Genomic DNA, 18,651 nt, shown 5'->3' on the forward strand with positions numbered 1-18,651 from the left:
CTGTCCTCTACCAGAGGGAACAATCGGTACTGTTCTCATTTTTTTTATTGCTGTTCCTTTGCTTGGCTATAAAGCGAAGCTCAAGTAATTGGGTTTAATTTTCTTTTTTGTAATGGATTAACCGCAGCATCTGGCTTTCCATCGCTTGGGTGTCCTTTCAGCGCCCATCGGCACAGAGAAAAGAGCAATGGGGACTGGCCTGGGACAGCGAGGTTAATTTAAAAAGCATAGTGATGCCTCCTCCTTATCAGACAAGCTCATCTGGTTGCTATTTCACCCTGTCAATCCCCCCCCCCCCAGATACCATCTCAATCAGATTGTATTCCTGCATGTAAAAATGGGGGGCTTTTTACCACTATCTCATCTCTCTCTTCTTTCTCATTGGTTCTTTGTCTCTTCCTCATCTCTCACTTCCCCTCCCTGTCTTTGTTTCTTTCCTGATCTTTTACTGAGGGACAGTGGCACTGGCTATCATCAAGTGCGTGCCAGTATTTACCACCAAACATTTCCTTCCCACCTCTTTGAACTGATAGTGATCCCGAACACTGCAAGCGAGCATCTTAACCCATATGCAAAAGAGCCAGGCCTGTCTGCACTCGTGGTTGTAAAGATTTTAACCTCACCCGATCTCACCAACAGGTCAGTATCTGTAACAACAGCGTAACACACAACATAGCCCGCTCCAGTTCAGTTTTACTTGGTGAAATTTCTAGGTGACTGACTACATTATTCTATAGTTAAGCCTCATCCATTACATCAAACACTCAATCATGAATTTTGAACTAAAGCTAACAAAAAACTCAGCTGAAACATTTGTCTGTCTGCTTGTTTTACCTTTCATGCAATTCAGAATGTAAACACCTGGGATGATGGCTCACAGAAAGCTAATCTTTAGAAGAATACAGCAAACACCAGACGGCATGATTTTTTTTTTTTAGAGTAACTCTCGACATTAGTATAGTCCTGGACTTCCATTGGTGTTGAATTGTGCCAAATTGTGTGGTGTTTCACTCAGGGTTAAGAAACCCAGGGCTCCAGAGATGAAAGACTAGTGAATTATCTCACTGCTTATCAGATTGACACTTGGTGTGGGAATTCACTATTCTTGAGGGAATCATGGTGACATATTATTTTGCTCTGTTTGATTTGTGTTGCTTATCCATGTCGTACAAACTGTCATAATTAAAACACTTATTCAACAGGTACAGATTAGTCTGAGATGCTCTTTCAAGTTTTATACCTATTATCCATATCTGGTTTTGCCCATTCCCAGAGCCTGATGTAGTTTAAGAGAATACATGTCAGAATAAGAATGCTTTCAGCCAATATGTTGTGTATCATCATTGCGTTTTCTGATGCTTTACTCTTTTTTTTCCCTGAAAAAAAAAAAAAAGCAAGTGTGGTCTTATTTTTTAAATACATGATCCTAATAAAATGAATCACAGAAAAAAAACAAAAAACCCTTTGTTGTACAATTTGTGAACTCTAACCAGTGTAAGTGTCTGAACTTGAATACATGTAGTGAAATGTTTTGTAATCACAGGACAAACCAACAGAGGGAGTATAATATCCAGTTTAAGCAACAGCGCTTGAGATGCAGTGAGATCAATTACTGTATGTTTCTACAACACTGGTATTAAAGGGTACATCAGCACTACATGAAAGATAAGACATAAACTATCCCACCTTGCTGTTTCGAATGTATTTGGTCATTGTATAATAATCTGTATGCGCCCAAACATCTGTATAATGCTACGCTGCTATGTCCAAAATCACTGTTCTCGAGCATCTCTTCCGAGCCAAAAAACATGACTTCGGCTGATTCGGAATGTTTGCGAAATATATCAAATACACTAGCAAATTTTTTTTTTTTAGGTTGGATCATCCTCAAAGACCTCATTCCAAAAGGAAAAATATTGTTTCCGAATCTCATTTGCTAGTTTATTTGATACGTGTCCATTCTGCAAACATTCTGAATCAGCTATATCTAAGACTTTGGGGACGTATATTGCAATAACACAGTGCTGCTATAATTGTGGGTAGGTCCCTTCATTAGTTGGAAATGAGAACAACTCTGTCTTGGTTTTCTTTTCTCCGCAACCACTTACACAGCACAGACATTTTCTTTTTCTTTTTTATGAATGCAGCATTAATCATAATACATCATACAACATGCGCAGGAAACATGTATAATGTGAAAGATGTCTACTACACAAAACGAAAGCAGGTACAAGTTCCTTCCTTATAGAAAATTAGACGGACCATGTTTGTCACACAGACTACTGTGTGTTTCCACACAGAGGTAATATAGCTTATACAACGCTTCATTGGGCATGCGCTGGTACGTTTCAGAGCACATATGAGTTTACATGCGGAAGTCATGTTTTTGACTCAGAAGAGATGCTCGAGAACAGTGATTTGGGACATAGCAGTGTGGCATTATGCAGATGTTTGGGCGCATACGGATTATTATACCAAATGCATTTGGAACAGCAACGTGGGATAGTTTTATTTTATCTTTCATGTAGTGCTGATGTACCCTTTAAGACTGGTATTATTGTGTGACATTTGTGTAAATGTATAGCGTGTTCAACATCTGGTCTAGCACTTCAAACTCCATTCAATACGTCTTTGAATTATTTAATGGCACACCTTTTGGGCAAGCTTTCCATAACTTTATTGCAAGACTGTCGTGTTTGTCAATCAATGTTACAAAAAGAGTACTCGAACTGCTTGGCATTTCTGTCAGTCTTGTCTTAAGTGTGATAAAGACTAGTCTGACATCCATGTGCATTGGTTTAATCAGTCATATAAAAAAGTCTGACCAATGGACCATGATCTTATCACTGTGCTACTAAAGGGATGGCGACATGTTTGGCAATAAAAAGCCAGACATTTTGGCTTGTATACATGGTACAGAGATAAAAAAAAGATGGAAACATGTGTCCTAATACTGACAAAAGGATGTAAGTTGACCATGGGCAACCAGGATAGCACTGATTTGAAGTGACAAGTCTGCATGGTATTTAAATTGTTCTGGAGGGATACGTGACCATTTCACAATGATTAACAGCCTCTAATTCCTTTAGAGAAGTTGGGGGTAAAAACCTACAGCAAAGGCATCCAGTATGACCCATAGAATCACAATTTTTATTGGGATTCCAAATCCTGTTATCCTGCGATAATAAAGGTCCCATTGGCGGCATAGAGAGGGCAGCATGTCGCTGAGGAGAATGACTGATTCTGTCAGACTCGGAGCAGAAGCACCGCTGACTTTGAATTTGTTAAAATCCAGGACCTTAAAACACTAATCATACAAAAGCATTAACTACAGATAGCATTGTGTCTACTTTGGGAGTCTTGAAAGACTGTTATCTCCTCCTGTAGCTATCACCTAAAAACACACCTGGCAAAACCAGCATATCCCAGTCACACACTTAAATGCCTGGTCGTTTTCTTTACAGGCAAAGGCTTCCAGCAAAAAACGTGTACTACTACCGGTGTCCAGACTACCGGAAGAACTACGTCATGTCCTTTGCCTTCTGCTTCGACAAGGAAGATTACACGTACCAGTTCGCGTACTGCTACCCGTACACCTACTCACGCCTCCAGCACTATCTGCACAGCCTGGAGAAGAGGAACCTGGACTATTTCCAGAGGGAGCTGCTGGGACTCAGTGTGGTGAGTGCAGAAGCATCCAACTCCATTGCATGTGTGCTGCGCTTTTAAAGCAATTAGATACAGGCAGAGGAGTTTTCAGAGTAGGAATAATTGAAGCCCACAATGCTATTTGGTTTAATGTGGGCCCATAACAAGTTAATGTTGTTGTAGTTTGTGCTCTGTAACTCAAAACTCAAACTGGGACAGACATACAGACCTGAAACATTTAACCACTTTGTAAAATGTGTTGGAAATCAGAGATCATTTAACACAGAGAGGGAGCCATTCACAAAGCTGTTATGAAAGTGTCATATTTTCTGAAAAGAGAACAAGCACTGTTAATGTTACAAAGCTAGAAATAAACAATGTACTGTATGATTACTTAAGAGCACTTTTAATATATGTTTTAATCTTTCTAGTCAGCTTTATAGGTAAAAGGTTATCAGCATAACAAAAACACCATTGTAACCCAGAGCTGCAGTACAACAGAACTCGTAGGACCAATATTAGTATTATTATTAGTATTATTATTATTAGTATTATTATTATACAGTAACCTCCTTAAGCTGCAAGAAGTAACAGGAGCATGTCTGTTTAGTTCTGAGTGGCAAGAAGGCTTGCAGGATGGAGTAGGTTTGTGTGACTGAAATAACTAGGGCGTGCAAACAAACTAGAAAAACAACAGTGCACAGATAGGTAAACTATGGAAAATAAAGTAACCAAGGTAGAATTCTACATTAAACGTGACTGTATTGCACTGCAGCTTTAGTAATTACATATTCATCATTTAAAAATGTATTTCAGGATACACGGCTTGCTACTGCACATATGGTAGATGTACTAGGAAGTGTTTTAATTAGATTGAATGAGTCTGGAAGTGCTTTTAATGTCTAAAAGTGCAGGTGCTTTTTGTATCTATTGCTTCTCCTCATTTCCCTGCTGGGATTTCTGTGTTTTTTTATGGGTAATAGTGAAAATCTTCTGTTGTGGTAGTGTTTTTTTTTATTTATTTATTTATCCTTTTATGTTTTGCAGTCTAGGACCTTTTCAGAAAAGTTAGAAAAATAACTGCTATTATAATGAACAGAACCATTAGCAGACTGCAGTGTTTGCTGAACACAGTTATTTCGGAACATATATTGCACCCTGGTATTGAACTGGTAGCATTATTGCAATGGATAGCCTATTGAGAGCAAAGGTGTATGCTACATATTATCTGCGTATTCTAACTTCTCTGGTTCCATCCTCTGAACAGCATTAAAAGAAAACTTAATTGTATCGTGCTGGCATCTCAAGAATGGATCATAACTGCTTCTTTAATGGGGTAAGGCTGCTATAATTGCTCTGCTGAGATAATAACAAACACTGCATATTGATGGGTCGTCGCCCCCCCCCCCCCCCCCCCGTTTCCCCCTCTGTTTTAGTTTTTACAGCAGAGAAACTTGCCAGAGGGATAAGCTATAAAAGAACACTGTGCTGTGTTCTCCATCGGACAACTAGACAAACAGGTTGAGTTGCAACAGTGGCAGCCTGTGTTGTTGTTTTTATAGTGTTAGCACACAGAATGCAGGGTATATAATGTCCTCTAGTTATTAATTACTGATACAATCCCCACTGTTCAATAAAAAAGGAGAAAGGAGTATTTGTCAGAGAGTGCAGAAGAAGGATAAATGGAGAAAGTGCATCTAGAGATCCGCATATCCAGTTGTGTTGTAGAGGTTAATATAGCCTGTGTGTCTGTCCCTTTGACTCTCATCTGTAGAGAACTGCCTATTTATTTGTAATGAACATGTGAAGGACCATCTTGAGTGATTGAGTGTTGTAATCTATGGATTGTGTATGGAGGCTTTTTGTCTCTCCATCTGTCAAACTTATATCTTTTCATGTCTTTGTATTTGGTGTTCTACTTTTTCATATTGCTCATAGCTCCTATATTGTATTTACTGTCGTGACAGTGGATGAATGGCACAGACATGCTTGTTTTCATCACTAGGAGGCCTGTTGTCCACATGTTAAATAGCTGTGTGCATCAGCACAGCGATGCAGCCACTAAATGAGGCACTTCACCACCCTATTCTCAGACTCTCACTAAAGCTGTTAAACTTTAACACCCATTGCACTGTCCCCTAATAAAACCAGCTTCATTATAATCTGCATCTCTCGCTAACACACAATAAAAAAAAGACTTGTCTCCAGGGGCAGCAGTGGTGGAGTGTATATCAGTTTGAAGGGCCTTTTGAGCTCTCACAAAAAAAGGCTGTAATTATGTTTAAATTCACTGGTCCTCATAGAAAACAAGGTGTGTGTTAATCTGATTGGGCTCCTGTCCTCTGGGGAAATCAGGTAGTGCTTTTCAGAGCTCTGTCTAGGAGATGCTGTCACCCCTGTCTGAACCTTGGAGCAGGTGGTTTATATAACTGTGCAACGTGCCAACGTGATCTGTTAGTGAGTAGACCAGGGAAATGGTGTCATACTGAAAACAGGCTGACCTGTTGGTCACAGTCCATGTGTGTTGCTAGCTCAGAGCTGAGGACTAAGATGCAGTGTAGCCTTGTGGTGGTTAGAACTCAGGGACTGGTGTATAGTATGGACTAGTGGTTGTACTTGAGGGGCAGGGATGTACATAATGTGGCTTAGTGTGTCAGCTGAGGGTTTGGTAAGCAGTGTGACCCAGTGCTTAGAGCTGTGGACTGGGAGGCAGTGTGGCCTAGTGGTTAGAGATGTAGACTGGGAGGCAGTGTGGCCTAGTGGTTAGAGATGTAGACTGGGAGGCAGTGTGGCCTAGTGGTTAGATGTTGTTAAAGAAGAGGACTGGGAGCCTGTGTAGCCTTGTGGACAGAGCTGTGGGAATGGGAGGCAATGTAGCCAAATGGTTACCCCTGATGGACTGGGAGGCAGTGTAACTTCTGAAACCAAGAAAAATGTGCATTTGTTGGCAGCCAGGCTTTGTATTGTTTTGCATTAAAACTTAATATACAGATGGGGAGCATCTACAATGTGTCTTTAGAGCAGCTTACGTTGTATTCAAGGACTTGGAAAACAAAGTGAGCTGCATGCAATGCCTTGTGACAGAAGGACATTATCCATTCTGTCTGCTAGAGCAGTGGTGCGCTCTTTGTGCTGACTCAACGTGTGGCGATCACCTGCTTCCCGGGCCAGTTTTATGATAAATGTTTCTGGCAATTCCCCTGCCTGTGTGTCTGCAAGTAGGGGAGTCCCATCTGATTTGAAGGAGGTATTTCAGAATCGTGATATGTTTGTATGCACTGGCAAAGCAACACTGGGCTTTTGTCGGCCCCCTCTCAGACGACTATGAAACAAGGATCCAGTGTGGCCCCCCCTGTAGCGTCTTGTATTGTTTTAGAAAATACATATCAAAGAAAGTTGTTACTTTATAAGCTGCGAATATCAGCACTGTAGGTGTTACCTGTAAGATTAAAGCCATTAAACTATGGTACAATGTAGTATACAGACAACAAAGGATCTTATTTTAATACACAGGGGTACCACAGTTTAATTTTAAAAGTGTGCTGCATTATACACCAATGTTAAGCCAATGTAGCTGTTTCCTGTAACATAGCATCAAACTTTTTTTTAAATTTATTTCTGCTTTCCTTTATGGGTTTAAACAGGAGGTGTAGGTATTGAATAATCATTTTATACCTTAATAATAAACTTGTTAATGAAGTATTTATAATTAGTAAATGTTTAGCTAAGTAAGACTACAGGAGCATACAGCTTTATTTATTATTATTATTATTATTATTATTATTATTATTATTATTATTATTATTATTATTTATTTCTTAGCAGACGCCCTTATCCAGGGCGACTTACAATCGTAAGCAAATACATTTCAAATTTTTTTAAAAGTTCACCGACTTCAGGAGGAAGAAAAAATTATTCACATTCAAGAAATGCTGCAACAATGAAAAAACACTGAGCGACACACAAATTGTATGTGAATTTGAGGAATGATGCTCCATCTCTGGTTTAAAGCCAGCGCTCTCGTGAGTAATAGGCTTAGTATGTACAGTTTCTTTTATATATTGCACCTCTTGGGGAGATGATGGTTAAGTCTGACCCAACATTATGACAATCCTAGCAAAGCCAGTGCCCTGTACTCTAAACACTCGACACTGCAGCCCAGCACCCACACTAGACTAGCTCTGATTATTACACCTAAACCATCCACTCAGATACAGAGCAATGTACAGCCTTCTGTCTTCCACCTACCTAATGATTTTTTACAATCCGTAAATGATGGCATGGCTGAAAGATTTGCAGGCGAAGATTCATGATTCAGAGCACTGTCAGTGCAATCTCCCAGCAGAGAGAAAAAAAAACAGATGTAGTTTTCTGAAAGTGTTCAGATTTTTTTTTTTTAATAAGTCAAAATACACTTTTCTGACAGCGTAATTGCATTCTGTAGCAGGCCCAATGTTTGACACCCTGGCTAAAGAACAGCCCTACTGTAGATCATTTGTAAGAGAATTAATGAAAACTGAATTACTCAACCTCCAAAACCAGCAGAGCTTGAAATTCACTTTCAGGGAAACTTAATTTATTGTAAATGGTTGAGAAACATATTTAGGCATGAACAAAAAATAAATAAAAAATGTCTGTACCAAAACCATTGTTGGCAGAGTGGCTCAATGGATTAGAAACGGATATGCAAGCAGCTAACTCAAAGACTCTAGTTCAAACCTAGTCAATATCATTACATTACATATTTTTCAAATACCTTTAATGACATTGAAAAATACGTTTGTAAAATGTAAGATCTGCACAAGCAATATTTTAGTTATATAACAAGAAATGTAATAACATTCATTGTCCTGACCTGCCCTCTCCTTCACTGTCTCCATGATCAGTTATTAAGCAATGAAGGCAATAAGATACAATAATAAATAAACTGGGGTTTTATACCACAGTAACCACTGCATAGAGCAGCAATCCAGCTTAGATCAAGATATACTAAATAAAAATGTTTATAGTCTTTTTTTTTTTTTTAAATGGTAGTTGTCCAGGAAACCCTAATTGATTTAGGAATGGAATCCCAGAAATGGAATTCCAGAAATCTATTTATTTATTTGCATATCCCTTCTGTACAGGCGTTGGGCAAAACCATATGTGTATATAGTATACACACACACAGTCTAACTTCATTGTAACGAACCTCCCTAGGACCTGGAGAAATGTTTGTTATATCAGGTTGTTCACTATAATAGGGTTTGGCAATTATCTGTATCAGAATAATGAAGAAACGCCCAAATTGAATTGAACATCTTTACACACTATACAGTAGTTCTTTCAAGACAACTTCACATTGATCAACATTTAAACTGTATATTTAAAAGAAAACAGTACACTTACATGCTGAATACAGTAATTACGTGCGCTTTCTCTTGAAAAACATATCCAGCATAGATTGCTTCATATTTTTCACACTTTTCTCAATGCACGCTGTTTCAATCTTTTTACCTCCTCACGCCTGTTGCCATGGTTGCAGTTTGTGTGAAGATGGCTGCATACGTCGCACATGATTCGCACTACAATAGGTTATCTATGAATCAGCCTTATCTTCAAATTAGCCTACCAAGGTCTTTGTTTTCACTGAGAGAATAACACATTTACACTGGAGAAAATTAAGTGTCAGTCACTACCGAGATTGTTTTATTCTGGTAGATTTTGTAAAAGTGATCATTCTTAAAGGGCTAATTTCCATTGAAAAAAACGGTTCTTGCTGCTTGGATCATTAAAATAAGGGTGTGTGTGTATGTATGTATATATATATATATATATACTCTGATGCATTATAAGCATCAACAATTTACTCAAAGCCTTCACTAGTGTTTTCTACTATTATAACAACTTGGGTAAAAAAGGGAAAACATTGCGTGAAATAGGCTCGTATCACTTGATTTTCAAGGTGTGTTATCCGAAGCATAATCAACAAGCACAGAGAAACATCATCTTTAATTGACAAACCCAGGACTGGAAGACCCAAAAAGCTGTCTAACAAGGATGAGCAATACTTGAAGATAATATCCTTAAGGAATAGAATGAAGACAACTGTTGAATTGACAAAAGAACTGGCAGAAGGCACAGGTGTCGTTGTCCATCAAATCAACAGTACGAAGGATGTGTTGCAGTAAGAATACCTCTGTTAAGAAAGGGGAATAAGACTAAAAGGCTAAAATATCCACAAGAACACAGAAATTGGACTATGGAGCAATGGTCAAAGGTGCTTTGCACTGTTGATGGATGGACAACGACACCTGTGCCTTCTGCCAGTTCTGTTGTCAATTCAACGCTTGTCTTCTTTCTATTTCTTAGGGATATTATCTTCAAGTATTGCTTACAGAAGTGCTTATGTACTTACATACTTACATTACTGTACTCTGTATTTATTGGTTATGCTTTAGATACCCCACCTTGAAAATCAAGTGATGCAAGCTATTAGATGTTTTTCTTTCTTTGTGCAAGTCAAGGTTGTTATAATAGTAGAAAACACTAGTGGAGGCTTTGAGTACATTGTTGACGCTCATAATGCATCAGAGTAGAAAAACGCAACATGTCTAAGACTTTTGCCCAGCAGTGTATACAGCACAAGTTGTGCTGCAAATAAGCTCACTGTAGATGACTGATTTAGTTGAGTCATGACAAATTTCCTGTAGTATACAAACTTTTCCCTTTGATGGAGGGCTTATAGTAGATGATTGGCAGGTACTTCCTGCCAATCAGACTGGTAACAGACTGCAAGCTGATATTTGACCAGGAACTGTTGCAAAATGATGGGCCATTCTGGAGAGCCACCCTTATTACAACCCGTGCCAACCTCAATTAACTAGAGAGGTATTCCTTTAGCGTAACGGGCAGTGTTATGTAATACACTGTCTTTATGGGTTCTCTTCAGTGAGAGGAGATGAGGTTAAAATGTCTATAACCATGAATGCAAATGAGCACCCCACCTCCCACCCTGTTACATGAGGAAGGATCTTGTATCCCTCCAGAACACTGTAATGTGCATTGAATCAATGTCATCCTGCACTCAATTTTGATAGCGTCATAGCAGGTGGCTGTGTTTCTTGTCCAAACCCTGTACTTTTTAAATCCCGACTTACACACTCAAAATAACATCCTTTCATTGCTCTGACTGAAAACAAGAGTTAGCCAACAACCAAAATTCAAAAGCTAGGTCTGTAATGTTGACAAGCACTTGCATCCACCTGGCCAGCTAACTCGTTTGTGTTCAAGACTTCTTTTAAACTCTCTGTATGGCTGTCTAGCTGTACAAAGGGCTCTTTTTTTCCTTCAGCTGCTAAAAAGAAATTGAAGAATTTGTAGAGCTTTTAACTTTTTTTTTTTTTTTTTTTTTTTTTTTTTTTTAACTGGGAATGGGTGCCCTTGTAAATGAGTGACTGCTGTTTAGATCGATGCCGGCACTGTTCTTGAAAGGCACAATGGTTCTCATCTCCAGAGCTGCTGTGGAAGTATATTGTGATATAGTGCTTTCATTCACAAACTCGATTGCCTTTAACGGCAGCCGGATGAGGTTTTGGAAAATTGAAAGGGGTTGCGGCTCCTTTTCATTGTAATGGGAATAGAGCCAACACAGGGGGCTCAAAGCACAAAAGGAATGTAGCAGAAATGTTTGTGGCTGTCGGAAAAGCCAGGGGAAAGCACTGAAGAAGTTGGGAGAGGCAGAGGCACTGCCAGGGGTTACACACTCACTCACACAAAGTAGAGCTCAAACTGTATGACGCTTGGTCAAACAGGCTTTTTTTTCTTTACTGAAAACACTATTATTCATTTTAAAAGTCTGTCTGTTTGACTTTCTCATTTTAAAATGTCTGTCTGTTAGGCTTTCTCTTTTAAAAAGTCAGTCTGTTAGTCTTACCCACTTTTCTACCCAATTTCAGGGCATGAAGTTAAGGTCATGAAGGGCAAGGCAATGTTGCCTTCGTTGGGTGTGAAGATTCAGGGGCACCAAGGCATTTCTAGGGGGCAAAACATAAATCCAACCCAAGGACACCAAGGCGATTTCATACTCATTCATAAAACAACAAAACAACAGAGAGCCTATTATGTTGATGACATTTTAATTCAAACAAACGCAAATCAGTGTTTTCTGAGTGATTCACACTAATTGTTACAAAAATAAAATATGAGTCACTTTTCCATTGTAAAAATAAAATGGTATAAAAAAAGAAATCCAATTTAAAAACAACAGACTTTCATAATGAAAAAAAGGGTAGTTTGGCAAAAAATAACTCGTCACACACCATTGACCAATACATAGATTAGACAAGAGGCTTAGATACAGCCTTAAGTGATACAACAGCACTATAAGCGATGTCAGTAAAGGGAAAGTTAATAGTTTCATAGTGCAGGGAGCTGCTACTTGAACCATGTCATAGCTTTTATGCAGTTTTTTTTTGGTTTTTTTTGTTTTTTTGGTGTAAGAATTTGAGCAAAACTAATTATTATCCACCTATTGTGTGTTCATTTGTAGCATTGGTGTTTTGGGCGGAATAACATCGAATTACAAAACAGCAACGGTCATTGATACGTCTATACCGTTATTGAAATTTGAAGCCCGTTCTGTCACGATTCAGTTTCATTCTGTCTAATCTTGTCCTTTCTGCAGTACTGTACTTGAATACTGTAAGTTCACATTATTATTATTATTATTATTATTATTATTATTATTATTGTTGAGGGCGTATTGTTGTGCACCCATTGCTTACCTGAACATTAGGTAATTCCTACCACTTCGCTGCCACTTTAGACAGCTCTTCTTCCTTCTTTCTTTTTAAACATTTTTGAGTTGGCATGGGGCTCACAGACGGAAAAATCACACAGTGACACTGCCAGTGAACACATGTGATTGAAAATTGCTGGAAGCACGGTAGCTGTCTAACAGCATCCCTCCCTCTATTTGCCGATCATTAACCAATGATACAGTACATCCTTTCTCGTGGCTTAATGCTGGGAAGTGCACAGTAAATCAAATGGCAACAATAATACATTATAATAATGAGTCATTTTCTCGCAGGACGGTATTAGACACTGAGCAAGTTTGTGATTGGGTTGTAGATCAGATGTGCTGGTGCTGAGACACTGGCGGCAATGAGGGGCAGGCTTACAGGGAACTTTTGCTGTAAGTTTTTTTTTTTTTTTTTTTTTGAGAGGCATTGCGGCAAGCAGCTTGTGCATGATGCCGTCGGTTATTTCGTGCCCTGCAATTTGAAGCCCAATGTCGCCTCACTGTTGCAATCCACTTACTGCTCAGGAGGACTGAAGATCAATGGGCAACCTCCATTCCCACTGTCAAACCAGTAGTCTCTTTTAAATATCCTCATGGCTGTTACCAAGCTCCTGAAGGACCCAGCTTGGGAAGTAGAGACAGAAACCTTGTGGCCAAGTGTAACATGGAATACCCTGACTAGGAAATGGGTGGCGGGCAGTACACTAGCCAAGAAGTCTACTATTGTCAAAATTCCTCTATCTACTCAGAGGCAGAAGCCACTTAATGATCTCTTTAGAATGTAATAATAAAAGATAAGTACATTAAGCCCCATTCGCATAGAATTGGATTGTGTTAAGATAAATTACTTGTGTCAGTTTCATGCCATGCAGCGTTTGAAGTTTAGCCGTGCCATGTGTGATGAAGTTTATGCCACTCCGGAAAGATGTGTTTAAATATTAGGGATTTGTAGATGAGTAATGGTGAAAGCATTTCCCAATTCCTCCATGGTTTCTATGGAAACTCTTTAGAGAATGGAGGATTTTAGCTTGCTGTCACCTATTATTTCTATTATAAATTGAAGACATTAAACTTTTGTCCCATAAAGACCTCTGCGAGAGATCATTCTTCTAACATTACTTTTTTTTCTTTTCTTTTCTTGATGATCTTGAGAAGGAAATAACACACAAAACCTTTCTGCAAGTGAAATTTGATTTCTATTCAGTGGCTTCTTCAGAACATACAGTGACTATCCTATTGATTTGGGTAAAGGAGGAGGGAGGGGGTAGTTGAGAAAAAAAATAACCTTTTCTTGTTGTGTCAATGTCAGATATCACATCCCATTGTAGAGCAGTCAAACTGCCATAGTATGATTTCACACAGGCTCTTATACTTACAAAGAGATGGCTTTGGTCCTAATGACAATTCTTTTCACAATTAGATCAATAGCTGGCTTTGTCTACTCAACCACCTGCTGAAAATCGTTTTTATTTATTTATTTATTTATTTATTTATTTATTTATTTATTCTAAAAATGTAAATAGCAGTGAGATTTTGTCTAGAGGTTGGGCAGAACATGCTAAATGTAAGCTTGCAGTTTTTGTAAATGGCTATGTAAAAAAGGGGGCTTACATTTATAGTGTTCTGTCCATTCTCTACACAAAATCATACTGCAACACATTCATCTTGGAAAAGCATGACAAGACCCAGTTCTCAGAAACAAAAAAATAACCTTTTTAATAAACAGCATTGCATGACATGTGAATATGGAGCACATTACCCAAACCAAGTTACAGTCATAAATTAGAATACGCAGTGACAGTCCTGTATTAAAACATCACACCCTTAACACAGTGTCACACATCAGATCATTTCAATTGTGTTTTAACACATTACAGCACATTTAACAAAAAAAATAATGATACGCCAGTACAGTTACTGCTAGAGGAATAAAAGCAGATGCACAACACTGTAACTAAGTGAAGGTAGCAGAAAGAACCACCGTACAGCAGTCTAGTCGTGTACCAGTGGTGGACAGAGGGATTCATTGCATTATACTGCATATTGATAAAGGAAGAAAATAATAAAAACAGCTCTTGGTAAGTAACTGTGACCATTTTAAGATGAATTTGCAGGCTTCTGTTGTTGTAAACAGACCTTGAACATTGAGTTGGTCTGTGAAATATACCTCAAATTGCGTAGTTTACTAGGCTCTAGCACTTTTATATAATTTAAGGACCATTATAAGCATAGGCATTCTTGTCTGTAAAAATACCTGATAAAAGTCATATTTGTTTTAACATAAACAAAGGCTCAACTGTAACATCAGCTTTTACAGACTGTTGCAACAAAAACTGATTAATATTTAATGCAGCTTGTGCGTTATTATACACATGTATTCTGCACACCACGTATAGAATTCACATCCATTGCATGTGTAAAAGGGTGCACATTATACTCTAAAAATTATGGTAAATCATCTCTTCTGTTTGTATTTATTACCTGCAGTAATGTACTGTACCTGTCAGCTCAAACCTATTTTTGTATAACTTTCTATATTATTATTTAGTTAAGATTAATTATTATTTCTTTTAATAATACCCTGTTGCTCCTCGTCAACTACAGAGTTCAGCTCCAGGTAACATACAAAAAATAGAACATCTTCCATAACAGTTATTACAAAACAGAAATGACCTCAGTTTAGATACCTTGTGAAACACCGGTATTAGATGCACAAGGACTTGCCAAACAAGCACCCTCTTATCAAAGTTTGTCAGGTCTTCTATGTTACTCATCGTGGTTGAAATGTCCTTGCAACAGTGAGATGCAGCCAGTGTGTGTGGTTTTGTGTTTTATTCAGCCTTCTTTATTAATCTTATTCTCAAGCAAACTTTGAAAATGTCTTTTGTGAAATCCACAGCAGTTTTGCAAAACCCTGTAAGCAAACTGGCTGTTCCTTACAAGTTTAGCTAAGGCACAATCTACAAGCGTACCATGTTTTCCCATTAGCTCATCCAAACACTCCCATATCATCACTGTGAGGACACATCTCAGCAGGCTTGTTAGCTAACAAAGACAGCGATGTGCCTACCGAAAACATCGTTTAAAGCATTGCCATCACTTAGCCTTTCTGTTTCAGTTGTTAGTGTGTTACTGCAATACAGCGTAAACACAGAAATTAACAGCATCCGCATTTAATGTCAGATTTGGAAATTGTCTGGCAACTGTAGTCATGACCAGAGCAACAAAGCTGAATAACTAAGAGCAAATGCACTGCTCATATTGCTGTGTTTGCTACTGCACTGCATTCATTAATTGATTCAAAATGCTGAAGAACATCCACAACGGATATATTGTACAATGGGCTGTCTTCATTTAACAGAACGGCACACAGCTCTCTTTCTTACCCATGAGGTTTTCCAAAATCCTTTTTCCACAGGAAAACAAACCCCACCTTCTAGCAAATAGAATTAAACAAATGCTTGACAATGTTCTTTGTAACTGTAATGGTTATAATATCAACAGAAGCTAGAAAGAATATTCTTCCCCAGTGCAGCACCTGTCTAGTCAATTAGTCATTTAATAAACGGGTACTATCATTTTTGGAATGTAACACATGCTGTTTTAACTTTTTGTGTAACACCATACCATACTACAAAGTGTATTATAACCTGACAATAATGCATATATGCAAAAGTATATCACAGGGCATATATTTAGTAAAACATTTTAAAACATCATACATCTATGATGTAAAAAATAGTGAGTGTTAGAGATTTGAATTTCTCTGATCACACCTAGTGCACTCTGAGTGCTAACTAGTACTAGAGCATATGCTGTGGCTCTGGACAGTTCTTGGCATGTACAGTGCAGGCTTTTGTAACCCAAGCTGGTACCTTAATAACCGCCAGAGGAGGTTACGTGGCCCTCTCTCCTCTCAACCCCCCTCCTCTCCTCTCCCTGCCCTCTTCTCCTCTCCTCTCCACTGGGGATGTCTGGGTTGATGAGTTTGAATTACAGGTGATTAGTCTTTGCCAGCTCTCTCTCTCTCTCTCTGTCTCTGTGTCTCACACACACACACACACACACACACACGCACACACACACACACGCACGCACACACACGTGCACTCTCTATTGTTCGGGCCCTGTGTTGCCAAACTGGACTTACACTTCTTTAACTGTGAATCAGAGTCAATGGAGCAGCATTGTGAAACACTGTCTATGGCAGAGCCCCTGTCAATAGAGATGGCTTGCTGGTAATTAGCTAGGTAATCACCTCTATAATTTAAACACTGCTACCTGTCACACCCTGGTATGTTTGAGAACAGACAGGGGAGGGGAGAAGTCAGTTTGCTGCTGTCCATGGTTCTGAAACTCACACATTGTGAGATGGGTGTATCTGAGCTAATAAAGCATTCAGGGTTTGTAAACATGACATTTTAGCTGTAGGCACCCTTGCAAAAGTACAAGTAAGTAGCAAAAGCATAGTAAAGTGTAAGAAAATGATTAGTGAAAGCATGGTAAAGCATAGAGAAGCATTGTAAAGCACAGAGAGGTATTAGCTTTATTAACACTATCACTGGCCTCCCCTTTTATTGTGCTGAGGATCTTTTTGGTTCTTTTTTAACATCAGGATATGCAAATATTTCAAATGCGCTAAAGCTGAACTGCTACATCCTGGTATCTGTGCTGTAGGTAACAAGGTCTGATTGATAGACCACTGATGTGTAAAATCCTTAGGTGCCACAAAGTAGCAATTTGTCATCTATACCATCTGAAATAGCTGCATATCCCTAATAAAAGTAAAACAAAAAAAAAAAGAAAAATGTAAAGAACCAAAATATCTTCATTATAAAAACAGGGGCCAGTAATAATTCTGCTAATTCTATAAGGGGTAAGAAAATGGGTTTAAAAACCTTGGTTATAAAGTTTTTCGGTTTTTTTTAAGCAAGTCTTGGGAGGGACAGGAAGATCGCTGGTGAACCACTAGAATAGCAGTGTATGAACAGCCCTCCTCTCTCCCCACTGGGGGATTGACACAGACTGATCGCTTGTCTCCTGTAATATGATTTGTCCTGGCTATTGGTACTCTGGGCTCTTTCCCCCAATTTCCACGCTAATGCAATTAGCATCTCGTCAATAATGCTCAGCATTTAATTTTGCCACTTTAATTAACAAATTCAATTTGCTCGAACCACTGTGAAAACAAATTAAAAGCATGCAGAATTAAAGCCTCCAGCTCCAAGGATGTGGCTAAGGTGATTACCAATGCATCAAATTACTGTTTTCTTGTTTATTCTGCATTGATTTTTAATCCGCTTTGCGGAACCTTGTGCGGGGGTAACTTTCCAAAAGGAAGGAGAAAAGGAATTTGCAAGTTTATGGAGTTGTGAGAGCTTGTGATTAAAGCTAGCTGGGTTCAGTTGGGGGGTGATCAGGGATTTGCCCATGTAATCTTGTGTTTTGAATTTCGGTGGCTATGCTAGTGAAACCCTCAACGTTAAGAACATTCTCACTGCTTTCTCATACTGCTTGTATTCTACCTATTGTTGCAACACTTTCTTTAACATGGTCATGACTGCTTGGATGTTTTCATCCACACGCCCTGGGATCAACTGGGGCTTTGCTCCTGAAGTAATTATGTATCCAGGGAAGACCTCCAGTTTGTCTACCAAATGTCATGCTGCTGTGCGTGTCTCTATTGGAAAAGTTATTGTAGGTTTTGATTGAGAGGGACTTTTATTTCCACAGCGAGCAACAATATGGTTTGCAAATGAGAAAATGTTCTCTTAAAACAGTGTAATGACTTCAGTAGCAATCTGCTAGTTGAGTAAATACCCCACACTTTGGTAAATGGGAAGTCTCTAACATGACTTCTAAATGTGCAAGTCATTTTAAATGTGCAGAGACTTTCATGGTGGTTGATGGAAGGTCGGTTTTGGTTCATCACAACGAATCATTGATGCCCATAAGCTGTAAAGTCACATGGGCAAAACCTCCTGAAAACTGGTGCCCTTACACCCTATTGCCAGTGTTATGTCCCTGGAAACAGTGATCACATGAGCAGAAGGCAGTAAGCAGGAAGGGCCTGTGGCAAAGGTACAAGGAGAGGAGAGTGGCTCTGTGTCCCCTAGCTGCAGTCTCAGCAATCAGCAGTGCATCATCGATCTTCCATAAGCTTATCTTCCCAGCACGATTTAGCGTTATTGTACATTAATCAGTGTCTCTAGTCATTA

At 38.9% G+C, this 18,651-nt stretch overlaps 1 protein-coding gene across 2 annotated transcripts in view; it reads left to right on the forward strand.

The window, feature by feature from the left end:
* LOC117404311 (cytosolic carboxypeptidase 6-like) overlaps nucleotides 1-18,651 on the forward strand; it is a 184,071-nt gene that overhangs the window by 64,671 nt on the left and 100,749 nt on the right. For both annotated transcript variants that reach the window (XM_059031542.1, XM_059031543.1), the window contains one exon: nucleotides 3,465-3,681. In XM_059031542.1, coding sequence (XP_058887525.1) covers nucleotides 3,465-3,681 — 217 coding nt within the window. The remainder of the gene's footprint in view (nucleotides 1-3,464; nucleotides 3,682-18,651) is intronic.

Source organism: Acipenser ruthenus, chromosome 10 (genome assembly GCF_902713425.1).
Source record: "Acipenser ruthenus chromosome 10, fAciRut3.2 maternal haplotype, whole genome shotgun sequence".
In the NCBI taxonomy this organism is placed as follows: domain Eukaryota; kingdom Metazoa; phylum Chordata; class Actinopteri; order Acipenseriformes; family Acipenseridae; genus Acipenser; species Acipenser ruthenus.